Consider the following 19727-nt stretch of genomic DNA (forward strand, 5'->3'; position numbering starts at 1 on the left):
TGTAAATATCTTAAACCTGCGGTAACCACAGACCTTATTTCAGGCATTTAACTGAAAAACTATTCAAAAAACCCACTGACTTTGAGATGAGGGAACTGGATGTACAAAAATGCTAACTGATTTCTGGGTTTTGGGACTACAGACTACTCCACTCTATAGGCCTAGCCTGTCATAAGCTACAATTAGCATAAACAACCTAATATATCGTTTAAATAAATAAATAAATAAATACAATTTTAATATATATATATATATATATATATATATATATATATATATATATATATATATATGTATAATTTTTTTAAATTGTATTTATTTATTTATTTTTTTCAGTTTTCATATAGCCTCTTTTCATTTTCTTTCTAATTGTGGCTGAAAAGTGCCCTTTTTAACCCATTAATTGTACTAGCCTAAACTTAGCCATTTGGCTAATTAAGCTAGTGAGCTTTTGTTTAGCATTAGCATAACAATTTGCCATAACCTGATCAATTTTTTAAAAAAAATCCTACAGATTTAGTGGATATATTTTAGGAAATATCAATGAACAAACATAAGCTGCTGTTCCCTACGTAAGAACAATGCTATGAAATGTCAGCCTCCACTGGAGATGTTGATGTTTCTCTTGCTAAGTGCTCAGACATGAGGGCAGCAAGGCGGGGGAAGCTTGGTTGGGAAGGGGGTGGCGCGGAGGGGCGGAGCGGTTCTCCCTGCCGGGCGGTGTCAGCTGAAGAAAACGGGACAGAGGAGCAGCGAGAGGCCGCCACAGGGACACATTCCCCGGGTGGTGTTACTGAACTGCAGCAGCGGACTTCAGGTGAGAGCAAGGAGCGTTTTAGGGCGTTTTCTCCAGAGTCAGGAGGGGAAGTCTTTGTGTGAGGCTGACCGGAGAGCAGAAAATAGGATTTATAAGTCACTGCGGCACATGTGCTGTTCCTCCATTCAGCAAGAAATACATTTCACTGCTTATCTCAAGGTATGTAGAGAGATACAAGTCAAGAAACGTGCTAACAGTGGTTAAAATGCGCAGTATTTCTGTGGGGAAAAGCGTGTGACATGCATTTAAAAGCTAGTTTGGACACTAGAAACAAAAGAAATTCCACTTCATGTTATATATGTTAATGATAGTCACGATATTTTATCAATACATCTCAATGTTTTATGAATACTATTTGCCATTTATTTTTATTTGCAGTATGCTAGCTGATGTTTTATTGAGAATCCCATTTAACTTTTAGCTAGCTCGAACCATGTAAAGGTTACAAGATTATAAAATTAGATTAACCTTTGGTCAAGACAATTTGCAGCAAACAATATAAAATCCTGCATGGCCAGTTTAGTTTGTATAAGACGTTTCGTGGTTGTTTCCAAATCAGTTAAGCTGAAGGTTGCTCTTTTTCTCGATAAATTTAAGGGATGCAGCTGTAGTGTGATTGGCAGACAGTGCAGCAGACACTGTCAGGATGTGTCAGGATGAATGACATGAACTGCATCGTCATGCTAAGCACTGTGTGTGTGTGTGTGTGTGTGTGTGTGTGTGTGTGTGTGTGTGTGTGTGTGTGTGTGTGTGTGAGGAATCCATCAGGGACACTCCTTCAGTCATGTGCATCACTGGATGAATAAAATCTGGAGGACAAATTGCATCCAGACATTGCAGGGTCATCGAGTCGATCAACCATATTTTCACCAGATTTTATCCAGATGTGTGCCCGATGACTGATTTATGTTGCTTTTTTAATCAGTACACTTTGGTGCTGTAAATATGTTCGATAAAGGACCAAAAAAAAACTCATTTAAATTGGGAAATCTATGAGCTGACATTTCTTCACTATATAGCTGCAGACAGCTGGTCAGTATTTCCCAGACATGCTATGTATGATCATGTAATGTCAGTAATATATTCCTGTGATTTTATGATCAACACTGACATAACAAGACTTCTAATTATCTCTATTTCTAACCCAGAAAACATAGCAAGGACAAACCTGTAAATCCTCCCACATTAAGGGCTGTTCTTCCTGTAGCAGTGACATCTGGTGGCAGTAAAAGTATATTTTTCTCTAGTTTCTCTACTGTGTTATTCACACTGAAAAGGTTGAAGTTAAAAAGATGATATTTGCAGAAACACAAACATATTTTAAGATTACAAACATGGCTTAAGTTTAATGCATTTCCAATGGACCGGAAATGCCCTCAAAAATGACTATTATTACTGTCTGTATTGTTTATACAGGCGCGTTTTGCATTTGGAGGAATACATCTCTTCTTTATTGAAATAGAACAGATAAGAGACATTCAGTAATATGTCATCTGATCACTAGTGTTATTTATATCGTCACAAGCACACTTAGGAGTGTTCTTGTAGACACTGGCGTCCCTGTGATTGCGTGCCTGTGTCTGGCCAACCATGCAACCACCACGTTTGCATGTTTAAGCCGCAGGAGCAGAGCCTATTTGTATTTTTTGCTAATGCTGTAACACGATCGTGCCACATGTGAGAGATTCTCAAAGACGCTCAGAGAGCACTACTGATTGTGGTGTGGAAAGGTGATTTTTTTGTTCAAACAGAAGGTCAAGAGCAACAACTTAAGAGGATCTTTTTAGTTTGCTAACGTCTGACAGACATCATTCATCTCTCCAAGTTGGATCTGGATTTCTCATCAGATCAGATCTTTTGATGGATGTCTAAATAGAAAAAAATATTTTGTTATATTCATCTAACAGCTACAAGATGGTCAGTTTCCCTTTTCCATATGATGTTTGGAGCTAGATGCCATATCTCAGGCTTATAATGCCTGACTTATCTGAATGGACTTGGCTTCCCAGGCTTGTATTGATTGTCTGTGGATGTAATACATCAAGTTGACATACCGTCTCAGCTAACAGGGCTGTGCTTTCTGCAGCAGAGAGCTCTCTCTCTCGGACTAAATCATATGAAGTCATATACGGGCTAATCTAACTATCTCTTACAGTACTGCTAAGACTGTATTTCTAGGCCAGTATTTTCTGTAGCATTATTTGATGTATTGTGTGATGTGTTAAGCTGCCAAGCAACTACAGAAAGTAACATCCTGGTCAAGATTTGCTAGGATTTATTTCTTTTTACTGAAGACATTTGCATGCTAAAACAGATATATTCAGCTGCTACCTCATTTCATTAGCCTTGTTGGTGGTATTAAATGGTCAGCTTGCCCAGATCACACAATACATTTCTCAATTAGATGCATTTGGGGAAGTTTTGAGATTTTAGCTCACTACAAATGAAGTGAACCAAAGTGCGGACAGAGATGGACAGCTGGTGTTTTGCCTTGGCAGTTTTTTGGATGGGTGAAGAGATTCATTAACCTCGCAGCAGGGGTGGGCGATCTGATGATTTCAGGTGGTGATAGATCTTGAAGGTGTCCACAGGTGTCCTTTTCAGGCGAATTGTAGAGATCTCGATATTTAATGTCCTCTTACTTCTGTTTCCCAACTTCACATAGGCTCATTGACTAGCACATCCACACAATTCAAACAGACCGACAGATGGATGTAGCCGACTGGACAAATTACTTCACGTGGCTCTTCATTGGGTGACGTACTGCAAATAATGCAACATCAGTCATAGTGAGCAACATGGAGGATGAGGAGCTTGTGCCAAAAACGAACTATCTTGAATGCAATATTGTGTTCGAATGGTATAAATGGAGAAATTATTAGACATTTTCAAGTCTGGCGAAGAGATCACAATTTAGATAGTGGATCGTGATTGCGATCAAAAAGATTGTGGTATTATTTTTTCACCAAATTGCCCGTCCCTACCTTTCAGCTATTGTGGATGTAAATATGTGGATCAATTAATACCTATTTTTATTCTAGAGAGATATATTAAACATTTATACATCTTAGTCTACATAAGCTATATTACAAACCTTTTACCCTCCATTACAGAGTCATATTACACCACACATTCTACATAAATCTATTAGAAGTTATAAGAGTCTCACTGCTGATATAACTGTAATGCTAAATGGGTTTTTAAAATAGATCAGGCTACTATCTATTTCCCTGGCTGAGTTAACAGAGCTGTAGTGCTTCAAAGCTTTAACCTGCCTCCAGGCTGACCCAAGCATTCGGCAATAAATAAAATGATGAACACGTTATGCTATCATCTCAGAGACCAAGCTAACAGAGCCTCGAGCCATCCTTTATTTATTTTGGACAGGAAATGGGGGAGAGAGAGACGGGAAGACATGCAGCAAAGGGCAGCAGGTTGGAATCAAACCTGGCCGCTCTATGGGCCGACTGCTGCCTTATTTTAGAAGAACTAACTGTAACTTGAGCGTGCAAACAGGCTACCAGGTCATAAACTGGGCATTTTAGGCGATTTCTGGAGCGCTAGAGAAACCGACTATCACTTGCTAAAACTGTATTAAAGTAACTAAATGCTGCATTTTCTTGTGTTCTGCCGTTCTGTTTTAAAGGTGTGAAGATGGCAACAAAGGTCAGCCCTGAGGAGATGGAGGAGATCACAGAAGGCTTCCAGAAAGTGGGTGAGTACATACCCATCAGTGATATATTAGTCGACCAAGAGAGGTCAAGCAGCTGACAAACACATGTTTTCATACACTGTGTGTGCTCCATCTGACAGACAGATGTTTCTCTTTGGAGTTATGGAAAGAAATGAAACCTTTTGATATACCTACAGTTCAGTTATTGGAGTTATATAGGAATATTTTGCCATTTTGGAAAATTTGATTATTGATTTTCTTGCCAAGAATGAAAAGAGAAGGTTGATACCTCCCTTATATCTGGGCGTTAAATGTGAAGATGGGGCCAGGAGATGGTAAGCTTAGTTTAAAAAACCAAAGGTAAAAAAAAAAAAAAAATACATCTAACTAGCCAGAAAACTGCAACTGTTACTGTTTTGTAACCCATACTTTAATTAAGTCTCCAAGCTTAAGATAAAATAACCCCAGTACAGACCAAATCCTGATAATGATGTATCAATCACACATAGAAAAGAGCAGCATGGGCTCCAAATAAAACATTGCTTTAACTTTATGTCTCCCCCCTCCCCCCCTCCTTGTCCCTGTTGCCTCCACCCCACTTCTCAAGATGTCGATGGTAATGGGTACATCTGTGCCAAAGAACTCAGTAATCTCTTTCAAGAGGTGCGCTGTCCTATGGCTGGATACCAGATCAGAGAACTCCTTAAGAAGCTGGACAAAGACAACGACAGCCGCATCGACCTGGAAGAGTTCAAGGCTGTAGGTAACATTAACTAACTAACTAACTGACTGACTGAATTATTAAGTAACTAACTAAACCACAACTCACATCTTTACTAACAGCTTACTAACTACCTATTGATGACTAAATGAATAATGGTTGATTGATATTTAACTGACCAACTATCTGATTGGATAACTGACTAGACTTTAATCAGTTGATTGCTGATGTATGGTCAGTGAGTAAATAACTAATAAGAAAAGACTAATTAACCAACTGACAGAGTAGTAAACCATCGTTATTAATCAGTATCTTAACAATTATCAGAATTAGATTGACTCAGGTGTGTGTTTTTGTGTGCACATTCAGATTTACCAGGATCTGAAGAACGAAGAGTATGCTCAAAACTTCAAGAAAGCTCTCAACAAAAAAGAAGGCATCGTAGCCATCGGGGGCACCAGCGAGATCTCTAGTGAAGGAACTCAACATTCAATCTCTGGTTAGTAAAGCTACATAACTTGTCTTATTACAGAGTAAAACTAATACCTATACGATTATATCAGGATTCACTGTCCAATGGTATCTAAGACAGAAAGATCTTGACACTTGACTTCACTGAATTTCAGAGCAGGAGCGCTTTGCCTTCGCCAACTACATCAACTCATCTTTGGAGAAGGACCCAGACTGTCAAGGAGTCCTGCCCATAAACCCCAGCACTGAAGCTCTGTTCAAAGCGGTAGCAGACGGCATCTTGCTTTGGTGAATATTACCAAGACAAATTTGACTTAAGCATATTGATCCCTCACTTTGATATTATCTGTACTTTTCCTCCAGCTCTGTCTTCAACTTTAACTAGTTTTCACTGTTTTAAGGCATTGTAAAAGTTCAGTGTGCTATTAAGTTTTCCTTTATGTGTTTTTGCAGTAAACTCATCAACCTCTCTGTTCCTGACACCATTGATGAGAGAACCATCAATAAAAAGAAACTCACACCTTTCACCATACAGGTTAGTCAGTTTCTCAACTAGTGGACACTTGTATGTCTATGGCCTCTATCATCACCTGTTTGGTTGTTTCCTCCTGACTTTGTGCATCTGTTTTCCCCCCAACAGGAGAATCTGAACTTGGCTCTGAATTCAGCCTCTGCCATCGGCTGCCAAGTCGTCAATATCGGAGCTCAGGACCTGAAGGAGGGCAAACCTCACCTGGTGCTCGGACTCCTCTGGCAGATTATCAAGATAGGACTGTTTGCAGATATAGAGCTGAGCCGCAATGAAGGTATGTACACAAACACATGCTTTCGCAATGGAATAAAGAATAAAACATGCAGATAACCTCTCTCCTACAAACATATTTAGCTTTAATTCATCATTCTGCGTCATGCTTGTGTTTGTGTATGCAGCTATAGCAGCGTTGTTAGAGGAAGGGGAGAGTCTGGAAGAGTTGATGAAGCTCAGTCCTGAGGAGCTGCTGCTGCGCTGGGCCAATTTCCATTTAAAGAAAGTTGGAATGTCCATATCAAACTTTTCTGGAGATATTAAGGTAAAGAAATGTTGGTGGAATGCCTGAACCTCTTACAGTATTGCCACTGAAACCGTGAAATTAAACAGAGTTTAAGTTACATATTGTGATATTTGATGCAACAGTTTGACTCCCACATAAATCCACAACTTAATGTTCATGAAATCAACAAAGAGGAGTATAAATCTGTCTCATGTGGTGGGAATACCTATCAGTGTGGTTTGGTATTTTGTCATATTTCACTAAGTGTCTATCTGTGCATGTGCAGGACTCCAAGGCGTACTTCCACCTGCTTGAGCAGATTGCTCCAGACGGCAGCAAAGAGGACGTTCCACGGGTTGAGGTGGACATGACTGGTGTTTATGTGAGTTCATAGAGTTATAGCTTGAATATGCCACTTTTTATCTTAAGACCGCAAAGTGTAATGCACTTCAACTGAACTATCAAAGGGATGAGGTGCAGGTGGAGAGATGCGGAGAAACACAGGTGAGGGTAATGAGTAGGCGAAAAACAAGAGAGCAGGGAAGGAGCTGATACGCTGGGAAGGCTGGGGGAACGAAGGTGATACAGGGCAGATGTGTGGAGACATGAGAGCCTGTTTTCCTTAACAAAATGTAAATCTGTATATGTCACCAGGAGAAGGATCTTATGAAGAGAGCAGAGTGTATGCTCGTACAGGCCGACCGCCTCGGCTGCCGACAGTTTGTAACCGCTACTGACGTCGTGTGCGGAAACTCAAAGCTCAACATGGCCTTTGTGGCCACGCTGTTCAACAAACACCCGGCACTCACCAAACCAGAGAACGAAGACTGGAATCTGCAAAGTGAGCAACGATGAATATTCTCTCTCACACACATACTTTCACAAATGTCCAGTAAAACCCTGCTGTGTGTGTGTGTGTGTGTGTGTGTGTGTGTGTGAAGCTAATCTGCCTCCCACATTGTCTCCCTCGAGGTGAGACCAGAGAGGAGAGAACGTTCAGGAACTGGATGAACTCTCTTGGAGTGCGTCCACATGTTCACCATATCTACGGGTCAGTATCTCTCGCTTGCTGTAGTCATCATTTCTACTGTTTGTTGCCACGCTGATCCACAATTCACTCATTCAATACATGCCCGTGTGTATGTGTGTGTCTTAATGCAGAGATCTGCATGACGCCATGGTGATTCTCCAGCTTTATGAAAAGATTAAGGTGGAAGTGGACTGGGACAACAGAGTCAACCTCCCTCCATTCAAGGGAGGAGGAGGACATATAAAAAAGGTAAATTAACACACTGCTAAAGTATGTATCGTTTAAAGAATGGGTTTGCAACCTGACATGAATGAAAAAGAGTCTTTGAAATGGTAGAAATCTCATTTTCATATATAAGGGATGCACAATAATGGATTTTTGCGGATGTCTGATATGCAGATTTTTTTCAACTCATTTGGCCAATTGTCGATGCCAACATAGATATACGCACACATTTTTCATGACTTTTATCCCAACTCTTACCCCTTGATTCCACTGGGCACGTCTCTGTTACCTGGCGAGTGCAATGTGTTTTGTTCTGTGCTCTCCGCGGCGTCATATCCAACTGTTCCACTGTCCGACTTCCTGTCTGGCTCGATCTGCTCTGTGCAGATTGATGTGGTCGCGGTCTGCTTCTGTCAAAAATAGACTTGCCGTGGATTCACTGCTGAGCAGAGCTGAGAGCCGCTTCTGGTACGCTGCTGAAACGTGTCAGGGCGCATCCGGTAGAAACTTGAACATTGTATAGAATGGCGTGATCAGCTCTGGTGGCTTTAAAGCAGCTGAGACAGGCCCGGGAGAATCTAGGGGTTATTGTGATGGCCCACTAGCAGATGGAGACGTACAATGCTTTTAAAAATGTACACATTCCCTGGGATAAAAAATGACCTGGTCAACAGTTCATGTCATGTGCACATAATTAAAGTGTCATCTTATCGTCCTGTCATATCGGCAGAAATGTTCATTTCAGGCCGGTATGTTATTTTGAAGCCTCTATTGGCAAATACTGACTGTGTGCTGACATTATCGTGCATCCCTATCATATATATTTGTAAATTTATATAAACAAAATATTTATATACATCCACATGTAACTCTCTCACTCAGTTTCACTTTGAACAACTGAGTTTACCGTAAAATAAACTAACTTTGTGTGTGTACGACAGATTGAAAACTGTAACTATGCTGTGGAGCTGGGCAAGAAAAAAGCTGGTTTTTCCCTGGTGGGAATTGCCGGACAGGACATCTACGATGGAAATGAAACTCTAACCCTGGCGCTGGTGTGGCAGCTGATGAGGAGGTGACCTAGGCTTAATAGTCATTACTTACAGTCATTATGTGGTATTTCTGAGATGTTACAAAAACACTCTGGATGTTTGAGCTGTTATACAGCCCAGAACAGGGAGAGGGGGCTGTTGTCACATCACACAGTGAAGGCTTTCCCTGTTTCTGTCAGTGAAGCATAGAGAAAACAAGCACACCCAGTAATACACCGGGGAGGGCAAGGTGAGAAGATTGATCCCCAGGCTACCTGTCATCATGGTTCAGTTATTTACAGTAATTATGGCAAGGTATTCTGCTGCGCCATAACTATTTAGCTACCTCATTGTACCCCAGGTTCAATACTGTATTTACAATATATATGATTTAATTGTTGATAACCAGACATTTGTCTTGTCCTCTATACACAGGTACACTTTAAATGTTCTGGAATTCCTTGGAGAAGGAGAAGTTGCAGGAGATGATTTGATAGTTTCATGGGTCAACAAGACTTTGTCTGAGAATGGCAAGAGTTCCTCTATCAAAAGCTTTAAGGTGACTTCACATATATTTTACTTACCTTTGTTCAGTATCATTGTTTGAAGAGAAAGTGTGAGTGTTTAATCTTTCCTTAGCAAAGGAGGATACATGTGTGATCTGATGTGTGTGTGTGTGTGTGCGTGTGTCCCTCTGTTCAGGACAAATCGATCGGTACCAGTATTCCAGTTCTGGACCTGATTGATGCACTTCAGCCCAACAGTGTGAACTTCGATCTGGTTAAAGCAGAAAATCTGTCAGACGAAGACAAACTGGACAATGCCAAGTAATCACCTTCCTGCTCTTTGACAGTTTGTTTATTAGTTAGCATTATGTTTGTGTCTAAATCCTGAGCATGCAGTGACAAATATAAATCCACACAACTAGTAATAAAAAAGTGATAAATTCATTCAATGTCAGACATAAAACATCAGAGAACACTGATAAAAAGGTTACAAATGTAACCCTCAGAGACCTCAGTAATGTGGATAAAAGAGTGACGATAAAAGACAATGTCAAACTGAAATAAATTACATTTTTACATATACATTTAAAATACATCTGCTGCATAAACAAGTAACTGGAAAAAAGATCTAATACATTGCTTAGTGATCCTAACTGTGACCCTTTCCTGCACCAGGTATGCCATCTCCATGGCGAGGAAGATCGGAGCCAAAGTCTACGCCCTGCCTGAGGACTTGGTGGAGATTAACCAGAAAATGGTGATGACCATCTTCGCCTGCCTGATGGGGAGAGGCATGAAAAGGGTCTAAAGGAGACACACATACACTTGTTACACACACACACATGCACACACATACTGACTTACAGACTGTCTTCGCCTTTGTTTGAATGGATGAAACATGAAGAGAGTGAACATGAATGAATTGTCTGCTATTTTTGGTGGTTATTCACTATTAGCAAAGATAGAAGTGTCACTTTATTCATCTGTTCTGCATTCAAAGGTTAGAAAACAAAAATGAACATAACACAAGATAAAAATGACAGTAGTGATCTTAGAGCTTCAAAGAAATGAGTACCGTCTAAATGGTTGGACAGTTTGCAGTGAAGTGAGACTATAACGTGCTAAATATTTGGGGTTGTGGCTTTTTTCTCGATCTCAGTTTTGGTTTGGGTCACTTCAAGTAAGTCAACTTCCCATTATGCACATAGATATGAATACAGGTGTGAATGGCAGTGCATGCTGGGATAGGTTCCTGCCCAGCTGTGACCCGATGAGGAGTAAGCCTGTTAAATGAATACAAGGTTTTGTTTCTTTAATTGTAAAGGCTGTGATACATGGGAAACACTTGAAGACAACGACTGTGTAACATCAGGAAATTAGAGGTAGTTATTTTTGTAGTTTTTCCTCAACGTTTAAGGTTTGTTTTTAATCTGTAACGAGACTCTGGTTGGAGGTCCCTGTTTACTTTTTACATTTCCCCAGCTGCATTGCCTTAAAGTTTCCCATGTGTCACAACCTCATGATATGCCGACTAAGTTCTGCTGTATCTCCCAACGTGCCAGCCAATTCACAGTGTGAGCATTTATTGTAACTAAGCCATATTCTAATATTCTTTACTGAATACCTTTGGGCCTTTTTATATGTGACCAAAGCTGTGCTAGATCACTGGCAGTTTGTGTCTTAACACAAGTAACTGTAAAACTGAATACCTTTTAATTTGTTTTGTTAAACTTGTGGATTGGTTATCCAGTTTTGTTGCTGCTGATGTCAACATTCCAGTACCGATGTGTTTTCTTCTTTATCCCAAATGTTTCTCAGTAAAGACTTTTCCAATCAGCTGTTTATCTTTCTCAGCTCCTTGGAATGTAACTGCTATACAGCTTTACATGATAGCAATACTTTGAAAATTCAGTGTGTACAATCAGATCAATAATGTTAAATAAAAGCATTTTTTCATAAATTGTTTGTTTTCTGTTTATTTATTGTCTTTTTATGTACCATATGCCACCTGGATAAAGACTTTATCACTAATTATAATTAATGAATCAACTCGATTCAATGCAATTTAAATGAGTGAATGGAAAATCATAAAAAAAACATAATAACTTTGCCAATTGAGAATTATTTTCTCAGGCGTCTCCTTGGAAAATTTAAGGTCCAACACATCGCAGATGACATATCAATTCAATATATCTAAAATTCAATAAAATCTATAATTTCTTAATCATAATTTATTTTGGTGGCACACTCGAGACTCCATCGCCCCACACCTCATTGTTTTCAATTTAGTTCATTCAAGGTCAAAGGAGTAGTTTAACATTTTCACAATACAATTACCGTTTCCCACCTGCGTCGTAGTGATTATGCTAAGCTAGGCTAATTGCATCCTAACTTCATCTTTATACTTCCATTAACATGAGACTGGCCTTATCTCCCTCTAAAAGAAAGCAAGCAAGTGGTAGTTTCCTTAATTGTGATCTATTCCTTTAACTCACGTTTTTTTGGCCTTGTGATAAATTCAAGTCTAATTTTTTGTCTGCTTCTAGCTTATTTGCTCTCTGCCATGCCTGAGGTAAATATCAAGCTGTTTAGCTGGTAAATGCTCCACTATGTTCACTTGCAAGCCGCTAATTTTGTGCACAGTTCACTTTTTAGAGTAGGCTGTAAAAAAGACGTTAGTTTGTAGCCTAGAAAACCAAAACAATGAGCTGAAAGCCGATAAATAACAGTAAAGCTGAGGGTAACTACACTGGGAGACAAGTGTCAGTGAATTCCTCACTAGAAGCAATACATTTCACAACATTTTTGCCAGTGTTAATATAATATTGATAAGTGCACTGGTTCATTATAACAGCTTTTTCCTCAAGATTAGCTTTGTAGTTAAGCAAGAACAAACAGTAATCAGTGTTGAGAGGCAGCTGTTGAGCCTGCTGGAAGCACACTTATTTTAATCCAACCAATCATGTGTCATTCAGTCCAAAAGAAATTACTTGCAATTACCCCGCACGCGCTTTAATGTACCATGTGTGCACCACCATAGCGCTCAGAGCACATTTCAACACATTCCACCTCAAACTATTTATTCCTCTGCTCAGTATGAACGGCATTTTGGATCAGAATCCTAGTTTGTGACATAAATGTACGTCTCAATTCTCCTGTGCAGGTGTGTGCATAAAAAACACGTCTCTCTCAGTAATCAGGAGACACACTTGTAGTTCAGAGGCCACTTCAAACGAGGTTCTTGAATTCAGATGAGCTCAGTGGTGAAAAGGAACACACACGCCCACGCACGCACACACACACACACACACACACACACACACACACACACACACACACAATTTGCAATTTAAACGATGCTTTTGTCAAGTACCATGTGATCACGCTTTTGATCGGTTACGTTTGTTCACTGCATCCATCCATCCTTTCACATGAGTATTGGTCTGTGTGAATCTACCTACAGACAGATGGGATGCAACTGAACTAAATGTGAGATGAACTAACGCTGGATCTGGAAATTCATCAGGTTTGTTGAGTGAACATTTTTCTGTCTCTCCCTTATGATCTGTTGTCACATACTGCTTGTTGCCATGCCATCTGGTTTCCGTGGTGATGCCTGATACAGGATGACCTCGTACTGGATGACCTTCCTTTTCTGACTATGGGTCCATCATTGCATGTGTGTGTGCTTGGCAGTCTGCATGAGTCTCTCTATGTTTGCATGTCTCTTTAATGTCAGTCTGTGTTGTACCTTGCAAGTTAGAGTGTGTGAGTGTCTACAAGTGTGTTTTATGACTGTGTGTGTATGTTAAGTTGAGTTTTTGTTCGTCTGTCTGATTCCTGTGGTCCATGTGTGTATGTGTGGTGATAATGTGCTGATAGTGTGTTTTTGTAGTATGACAGGTACAGTGCAGGATTCACACAGGCTGTCTGTGAAAACATGGACAGAGGAGGAGAGTGACCGAGCTGACAGCACACTAAGCAGGTATGGGTGCTACTAATATTTGTACATAGTGCTACGGTAAATGTCTGTCATTCAGTCAAAGTAGAACTACGACTGATATTGCATTGTGAGAATGACAGCAGGTAATTTTTTCCAATTTTGTATTATGTTGTAAAAGGTACACCATACAGGATTTTCTGAAAAAACAATGTAAAGACACCTACAAGAAGTGTGTGGCAGTGTCTGTATGTGCAGACACTATGCCCTCTGCCTGTATTTTCTTATTTTCGTAGTATTTCGTCATGTTCAGGATGTTTCTGGGCTCAACATTTGTGGAGTGGTGTGCAGCCCCCAGCCAATAACAGCGTCCAGGCTACATCACCGTCTCCGTCTCTGTTCTGTCTGTGTCAAGAGCTGCAGGTTTGCGTGTCTGAGTTAGACACACTCGCAGAGCAGACAGGCAAACAGCGGACAGGCGCTTCAGATGAATTCACACAAAATCCATAAAAAATGTACTCTCACTGTGCTTAAGAACATCACCAATGTGACCAGCTTTGAGTAAAAACACTCAAACAGCAACCAACAAATCATGCATAGTGTGCCTTTAAATGTTACATTTAAGATACATACTGGCTATATCATTTACAATAACAACCTCTTTTATTTTTGTTAAAAGTTATATTGATAACATTTTGACGTAGACAAATCTTTTCTAAAAAATAATACATCTACAGAGCTTGAAGAAAGGTGCTGTATCTCTTTTCCTTAAAAAAAACCCCAAACATTATTATGATAGTTAATAATCTGACAATATTTATCAGATCGTAAATGATTGTTTTGTTTACCTCTGTGTAAGAATTCTGACATCAACCCGACAGCCTCCGTCAGCTTTAGTTTCAGCTTCTTTAGACTCAAACTTTTGGTTTAAACTGCGACAACTTTATTGTTTTGGTTCAGTTTCACTGCTCTCATTAATCCCAGCAGGAGCAGATAGATCATCACAAACACCTGTACGCCACATGCCAAGCACCAAATGGCAGACAGGCAAAGTTAGCCTCTAGTTAATGAATGTAGTGGATCATTTAGCAGCTAAAGAGCTACATATTTTTCTTCAGAGTTGGTGGCGACTGGACTTAAATTCATCAGGTGGGCAGAAATACTTACACTGCCCCCAAGTGGATAAAACATGCATTGATAATGAATATATGTGCATTTCTTTTTCTATCTTCATAATTGCACTTCTTGATCATTTTTACTACTGTGTACTACTACTGTTACCCTCCTTTGTGTAGGAGTAGGAGTTTATAGAAATTGTTGTAGTGGTCAGTGAAATATTGTCTTTATGTATTTGTGATGTGTATGCGTGTGTGTTTAGAGCACAGTCGATGTGTGATGACACTTCTTCTGAGCTTCAGAGAATGGCGGCCATTGACAGAAGGGATATTAATTCCCAGAATTCCTTTCGTGGGCGAGGTGCTCTGTCCAGGTATGACACCTGATAAATTAACTAATCCACAATTTGATTGAACTCTTATTTCTTTTTGAATATTCAGAAGTATGAGCTCATTTATTTCCACTGTGTGACAACGTTAATTATTGGCGTCATGTATTATAAACCTTTTTACGTTTATCTTTCTACCTGTCTTCAGGATAGTTAATATGGTGATGACTCTGAGAGAATGGGCACAGAAGAGTTTGAATGAGGAGACAGAGCGACCGGACTCCTTCTTGGAGCGTTTCAGAGGCCCCGCCAACACAGACATGCAAGCCCCGCCCAGCAGGTTCAGCCACAGCCGCACTGGCTCTGATGCAGACAATGAAGCAAGACGCACCAGACGCACGTAAGAAAACAAAAAAATTGAAAAAATGCGTACACATTAAACATCAACTGACCCTTACATAAAGATCTCTGACTTTCTGTTTGTGTCACTCTCTGCTAGGAGGAGGAAGTGTAACATTGTAGTCTTATCACCATCTGATGATGCGTACTACCACTGGCTGATGGTGATTGGTGTTGCTGTTTTTTATAACTGGACCCTGCTAGTTGTCAGGTGAGGAAACTATAACTGTGCTATACAACAATACTAGTGGAAGTTCTGATACTTGTTCTACTATGAACCCTTTCTTGGGCATACCTCTGACTAGATCTACTACTGTGACAACTACCACTGTTCCACTAGGTCTACTGTAGAAAGACTCTAACAAGATTAGTGAGTTTGATGTCACCCATTGCTTCCTGAAGGGATGTTCACAAACAGTTTTTTCCAGTGTCTGGTGTGAGAAATCCAATATTTGGATTGTTCTCAGAGGTAAATAAGGTCCCCCGAACACTGAAGTTAGGAAGGTGGCAGGGTCCGCCAAATGTAAACAAAGTCAAACAGTATGAAATTGTGTTGTTCTTTAAAGTCAGTTTGTTTATCCAGTTTATTCAGTCATGAAAACAAAGAGAGTTCCTCTATGTAGTTTGTTTAGTTATAAAAAAAAATCAGTCAATGAAGATCTTCCTCTTCTGATTAAAATTACATAGTGCACCTTTAATGCAGGTTTAATGGAACACTAATTCTGAAAAGTGCCAGCAGAAGCTTTGGTATTGAGCGCCCCTTTTTTGTCCAATGGGGAACACACATTTCCAATGTACTGTCATGCATTTCACTCCTCTTTACACATAGGCCCAAGGGGGAGATTTAGCTACCTGCATCCTCCAATACACATAATGTCACCAATGTTACCATCGACCTATATGGAAAAAAATATGAATTTTGTAATTTGATAGTTTGATAGTCACAGAATTTTGATAGTACCTTCATCATTTGGCCCCATCATACTGATACTGCATTACTACCGCAACTGCTTTTCCAGTTACTAAAAGGGAGCACTGATATTCCTGATCTAAAGAATAGTTTTCACTAATGTTTGTTTGGTACAGGAAGTTTCTGTGATTTCCTTCTTTTGCTTGTAAGTCAGTTAATATGTTTCTATAGAGCCTGTTTTGATGAGCTCCAGATGAGGAACGTGTTGGTGTGGCTGGTACTGGACTACATCTGTGATGGTGTCTATATCCTGGACATAGCTGTTCGTCTCCACACAGGTACTGAAAAAATGAGTGCATGAGTTAAGACTAGGGCTGTCCTGACTTCAAAGCTTCAGTGAGAATTTACTGCTAATATTCAAAGAATTGGGTCATTGCTAGTCTAGACTCAAGTTTCTACTACTGTATGAACATGTTTGACTGGATCTTGATTTAAACTAACACATTTTTCATATGAGATAAGCATACATTCATTCATTTATTTATGTTTACGATGTATTTGAAGGTTTCTTGGATCAAGGTTTGATGGTGAAAGATGTGCAGCGTCTGAGGGAAACATACGTTCGAACGTTACAGTGTAAACTCGACATTTCCTCCATCCTTCCGACTGACCTCCTGTACCTGACCGTTGGAATCAGCTACACTCCTCTTCTTCGATTCAACCGGCTGCTGCGCCTGACGCGGTTGTTTGAGTTTTTTGAACGTACAGAGACACGAACGGGCTACCCCAACGCTTTCCGCATCTGTAAACTGGTGCTGTATATCCTGGTGATCATCCACTGGAACGCCTGTGGATACTACAGCTTCTCCAAGTTCCTGGGACTGGGCTCTGATTCTTGGGTTTATCCCAATGCATCAGATCCTGAGTTTGGCTCCCTGACCAGAAGTTACATATACTGTCTGTACTGGTCCACTCTGACGTTGACCACCATTGGAGAGACACCTCCTCCTGTTAGAGATGAGGAATATTTGTTCCTGATTTTTGACTTTCTGGTGAGTGCATAGCAATGGTGTAGTCTTAACTGATATGATGTTACCTTAAATAATCCAACAAAGCCTTAAACCATGTGGATCCCAGTTGTTCCAGTCTATCAAAGTAGCTAATAACGGTATTTCTGTCCCAGGTGGGTGTTCTGATTTTTGCCTCCATTGTGGGTAATGTCGGAGCCATGATCTCCAACATGAATGCCACGAGAGCCACCTTTCAGAGCCGCGTTGACACCCTGAAACACTACATGCACTTCAGACATGTAAGCAAGATGCTCGAGCAGCGCGTCATCCGCTGGTTCGACTACCTCTGGACCAATCAGAAGACGATAGATGAACAGGAGGTGCTGAGGAGCCTGCCCAACAAACTGAGAGCTGAGATTGCTATTAATGTTCACCTGGACACCCTGAAGAAGGTAAAGTCATCTACATCACAAAGCCTCCTAACTCCATTAAGGAAATATATTTGTGTTGGGGTTGTCATGAAACGTTCAAAAATAATTGTGTGTGTTGTGTTTGTTTTTGTGGACACAGGTGCGTATTTTCCAGGACTGTGAGGCAGGCCTCCTTGTAGAATTGGTATTAAAACTTCGACCACAGGTTTTCAGTCCGGGAGACTACATCTGTAGAAAGGTTAGTGTTACCTCTTATGTTGAAGAACGTCCTGTATTATCAATTGCTAATGCTGCAGTACTGTAATGGATGTAATGGCTGGGGTGTCCATACATACTGTGGACCACTGTAGCTTGATTCAGAGACTTGGTCAACCTGGCTTCTCCTCCTACCTCTCTAATAGGAGTTTTGCAGTATCTGTTGGCCACTTCACCTTCACATCTGAAACTCTCTAATCTGGTGTGCCCCAAGGTTCAATACTTGGTTCAGTTTTGTTTGCTTATATGCTTCCCCTTGGACAGATAATAAGGTATTTTAAAGGTATCTCCTATCACTGCTTCGCAGATGATATTCAACTATACTATACCATAAATGACTGCCCTAATGCTATAAAAACACTGGATGGCAGAAAATTTCTTACGGGTAAACTAAGCCCAAATCCAATCTCACTCGTTCACTCATCGCTGTTTCACTCAAAGGAGGCTTCTCTCACCCCCCCAGGTATAACCTTCCGCACTCATATCTGCCTCCACCTCTCTCCTCCACGTTTGCGTCAATCAGTGGCATAAGTGGAAACCGGCGACAGGATTATATTGTATAGTATCGTAGGCATATATGTCCTTGTGTATATGAACAATGCAAATTAATGATAGACCTACTTAGTGATGTCTCAAACCTACAGTACTACTAGTGCTACACCTAACTAATGACAGTACTGCTGTAAGTAGAAAAAATTATAACTTTTTATAACTTATTACTCTTTTTCGAAGGGAGATGTGGGTAAGGAGATGTACATAATCAAAGATGGCCAACTGGCAGTGGTGGGGGAGGATGGAGTCACACAGTTCGCTGTTCTGACCTCAGGAAGCTGCTTCGGAGAAATCAGCATCCTGAACATCAGCGGCAGCAAGATGGGAAACAGACGGACGGCTAATATTCGCAGTCTGGGATACTCAGACCTGTTCTGCCTTTCCAAACAAGACCTGATGGAGGCGCTTCAAGAGTTCCCCCACGCCAGGGCCCAGCTGGAGCAGAGGGGGCGGGACATCCTGCAGAAGGAGGGGCTTCTGGAGGAAGTGAACGTGTCTGCAGGGGAGGAAATTGAGGAGAAGGTGGAGAGGCTGGAAAGCAGTCTGGACCGGCTACAGGTCAGAATACTTACTCAGCTACTACAGCTGTTGGGACTATTGCTGTGTCACAGTAATGTTAATAACCAATGATAACCTTGTTTTCAGACATGTTTGGCCCGTCTGCAGAGTGAGTTCAACTCATCCCAGCTTCGACTGAAACAGCGAATCACGACCCTCGAACACAACATCACCACAGCCGCCACAGGCAGCGGCTTCCTGTCAGATGCTGACGGCAACGAGAGTGTTTCTGGTGGCGACAGCGTGCGCAGTGAAATCAACATCCGACTGTGAACCATATGTTGCAACTTTTCTTTATGTTAAATTTTCAATTTTATGTTGTGACAATGCCGTGCTTATGGTCTGGTTAGATTTGGCCACAAAAATGGCTTGGTTAGGGTTGGGAGAGGCTGTTTTTGTGGCTTACTTGGTTCTGTCACACACTAGTGGTTTCTCACTTACAATTGTTTGAACACTGTCTCGAACAGTGTCCTCTGGCTTGTCAGCCATAAGGTTTCACGACGCTGCCATCCCCTCCACCTTGTCGTGAAAGCCATGTAAGTGAATGTGATGACGTATTGTAGAAATGTCAATTTGTTTCATATTTAACGTACCTGTGGTTTGCAGAAATGTACAATACTGACATTTAGTTGTGGCGGTTGGGCTGCAAACCATCAGACTAATTCTGCAGAACACACTGCCGGATGAAGAGCAAGCAATTATTTCCGAGGTTTTAAGTTCCTC

General features: G+C 40.7%; 2 protein-coding genes across 3 annotated transcripts; both read left to right on the forward strand.

Moving 5' to 3' along the window:
• The first annotated feature begins 765 nt into the window (after positions 1 to 765).
• Positions 766 to 11465, forward strand: LOC141013358 (plastin-2-like). 2 transcript variants are annotated; one of them, XM_073487056.1, is made up of 16 exons: positions 766 to 817; positions 4464 to 4532; positions 5098 to 5249; positions 5581 to 5710; positions 5838 to 5970; positions 6136 to 6217; positions 6323 to 6488; positions 6613 to 6752; positions 7000 to 7095; positions 7368 to 7554; positions 7686 to 7764; positions 7875 to 7992; positions 8910 to 9043; positions 9435 to 9558; positions 9702 to 9826; positions 10181 to 11465. In XM_073487056.1, exons 2-16 carry the CDS (start codon positions 4472 to 4474, stop codon positions 10311 to 10313), a joined length of 1860 nt encoding a protein of 619 aa, XP_073343157.1. In that variant the 5' UTR covers positions 766 to 817; positions 4464 to 4471; the 3' UTR covers positions 10314 to 11465. The 2 variants fall into 2 exon arrangements, with proteins under 2 accessions (XP_073343157.1, XP_073343158.1); XM_073487057.1 differs by lacking the exon at positions 766 to 817 and adding an exon at positions 832 to 976.
• A 1936-nt stretch (positions 11466 to 13401) lies between these two features.
• On the forward strand, positions 13402 to 19277 carry LOC141013543 (cyclic nucleotide-gated cation channel-like). The gene is made up of 10 exons (XM_073487296.1): positions 13402 to 13490; positions 14824 to 14934; positions 15098 to 15289; positions 15389 to 15499; positions 16430 to 16536; positions 16763 to 17250; positions 17382 to 17660; positions 17779 to 17877; positions 18627 to 19004; positions 19092 to 19277. Exons 1-10 carry the CDS (start codon positions 13402 to 13404, stop codon positions 19275 to 19277), a joined length of 2040 nt encoding a protein of 679 aa, XP_073343397.1.
• The last annotated feature ends 450 nt before the right edge of the window (positions 19278 to 19727 follow it).

Source organism: Pagrus major, chromosome 18 (genome assembly GCF_040436345.1).
Source record: "Pagrus major chromosome 18, Pma_NU_1.0".
In the NCBI taxonomy this organism is placed as follows: Eukaryota; Metazoa; Chordata; class Actinopteri; order Spariformes; family Sparidae; genus Pagrus; species Pagrus major.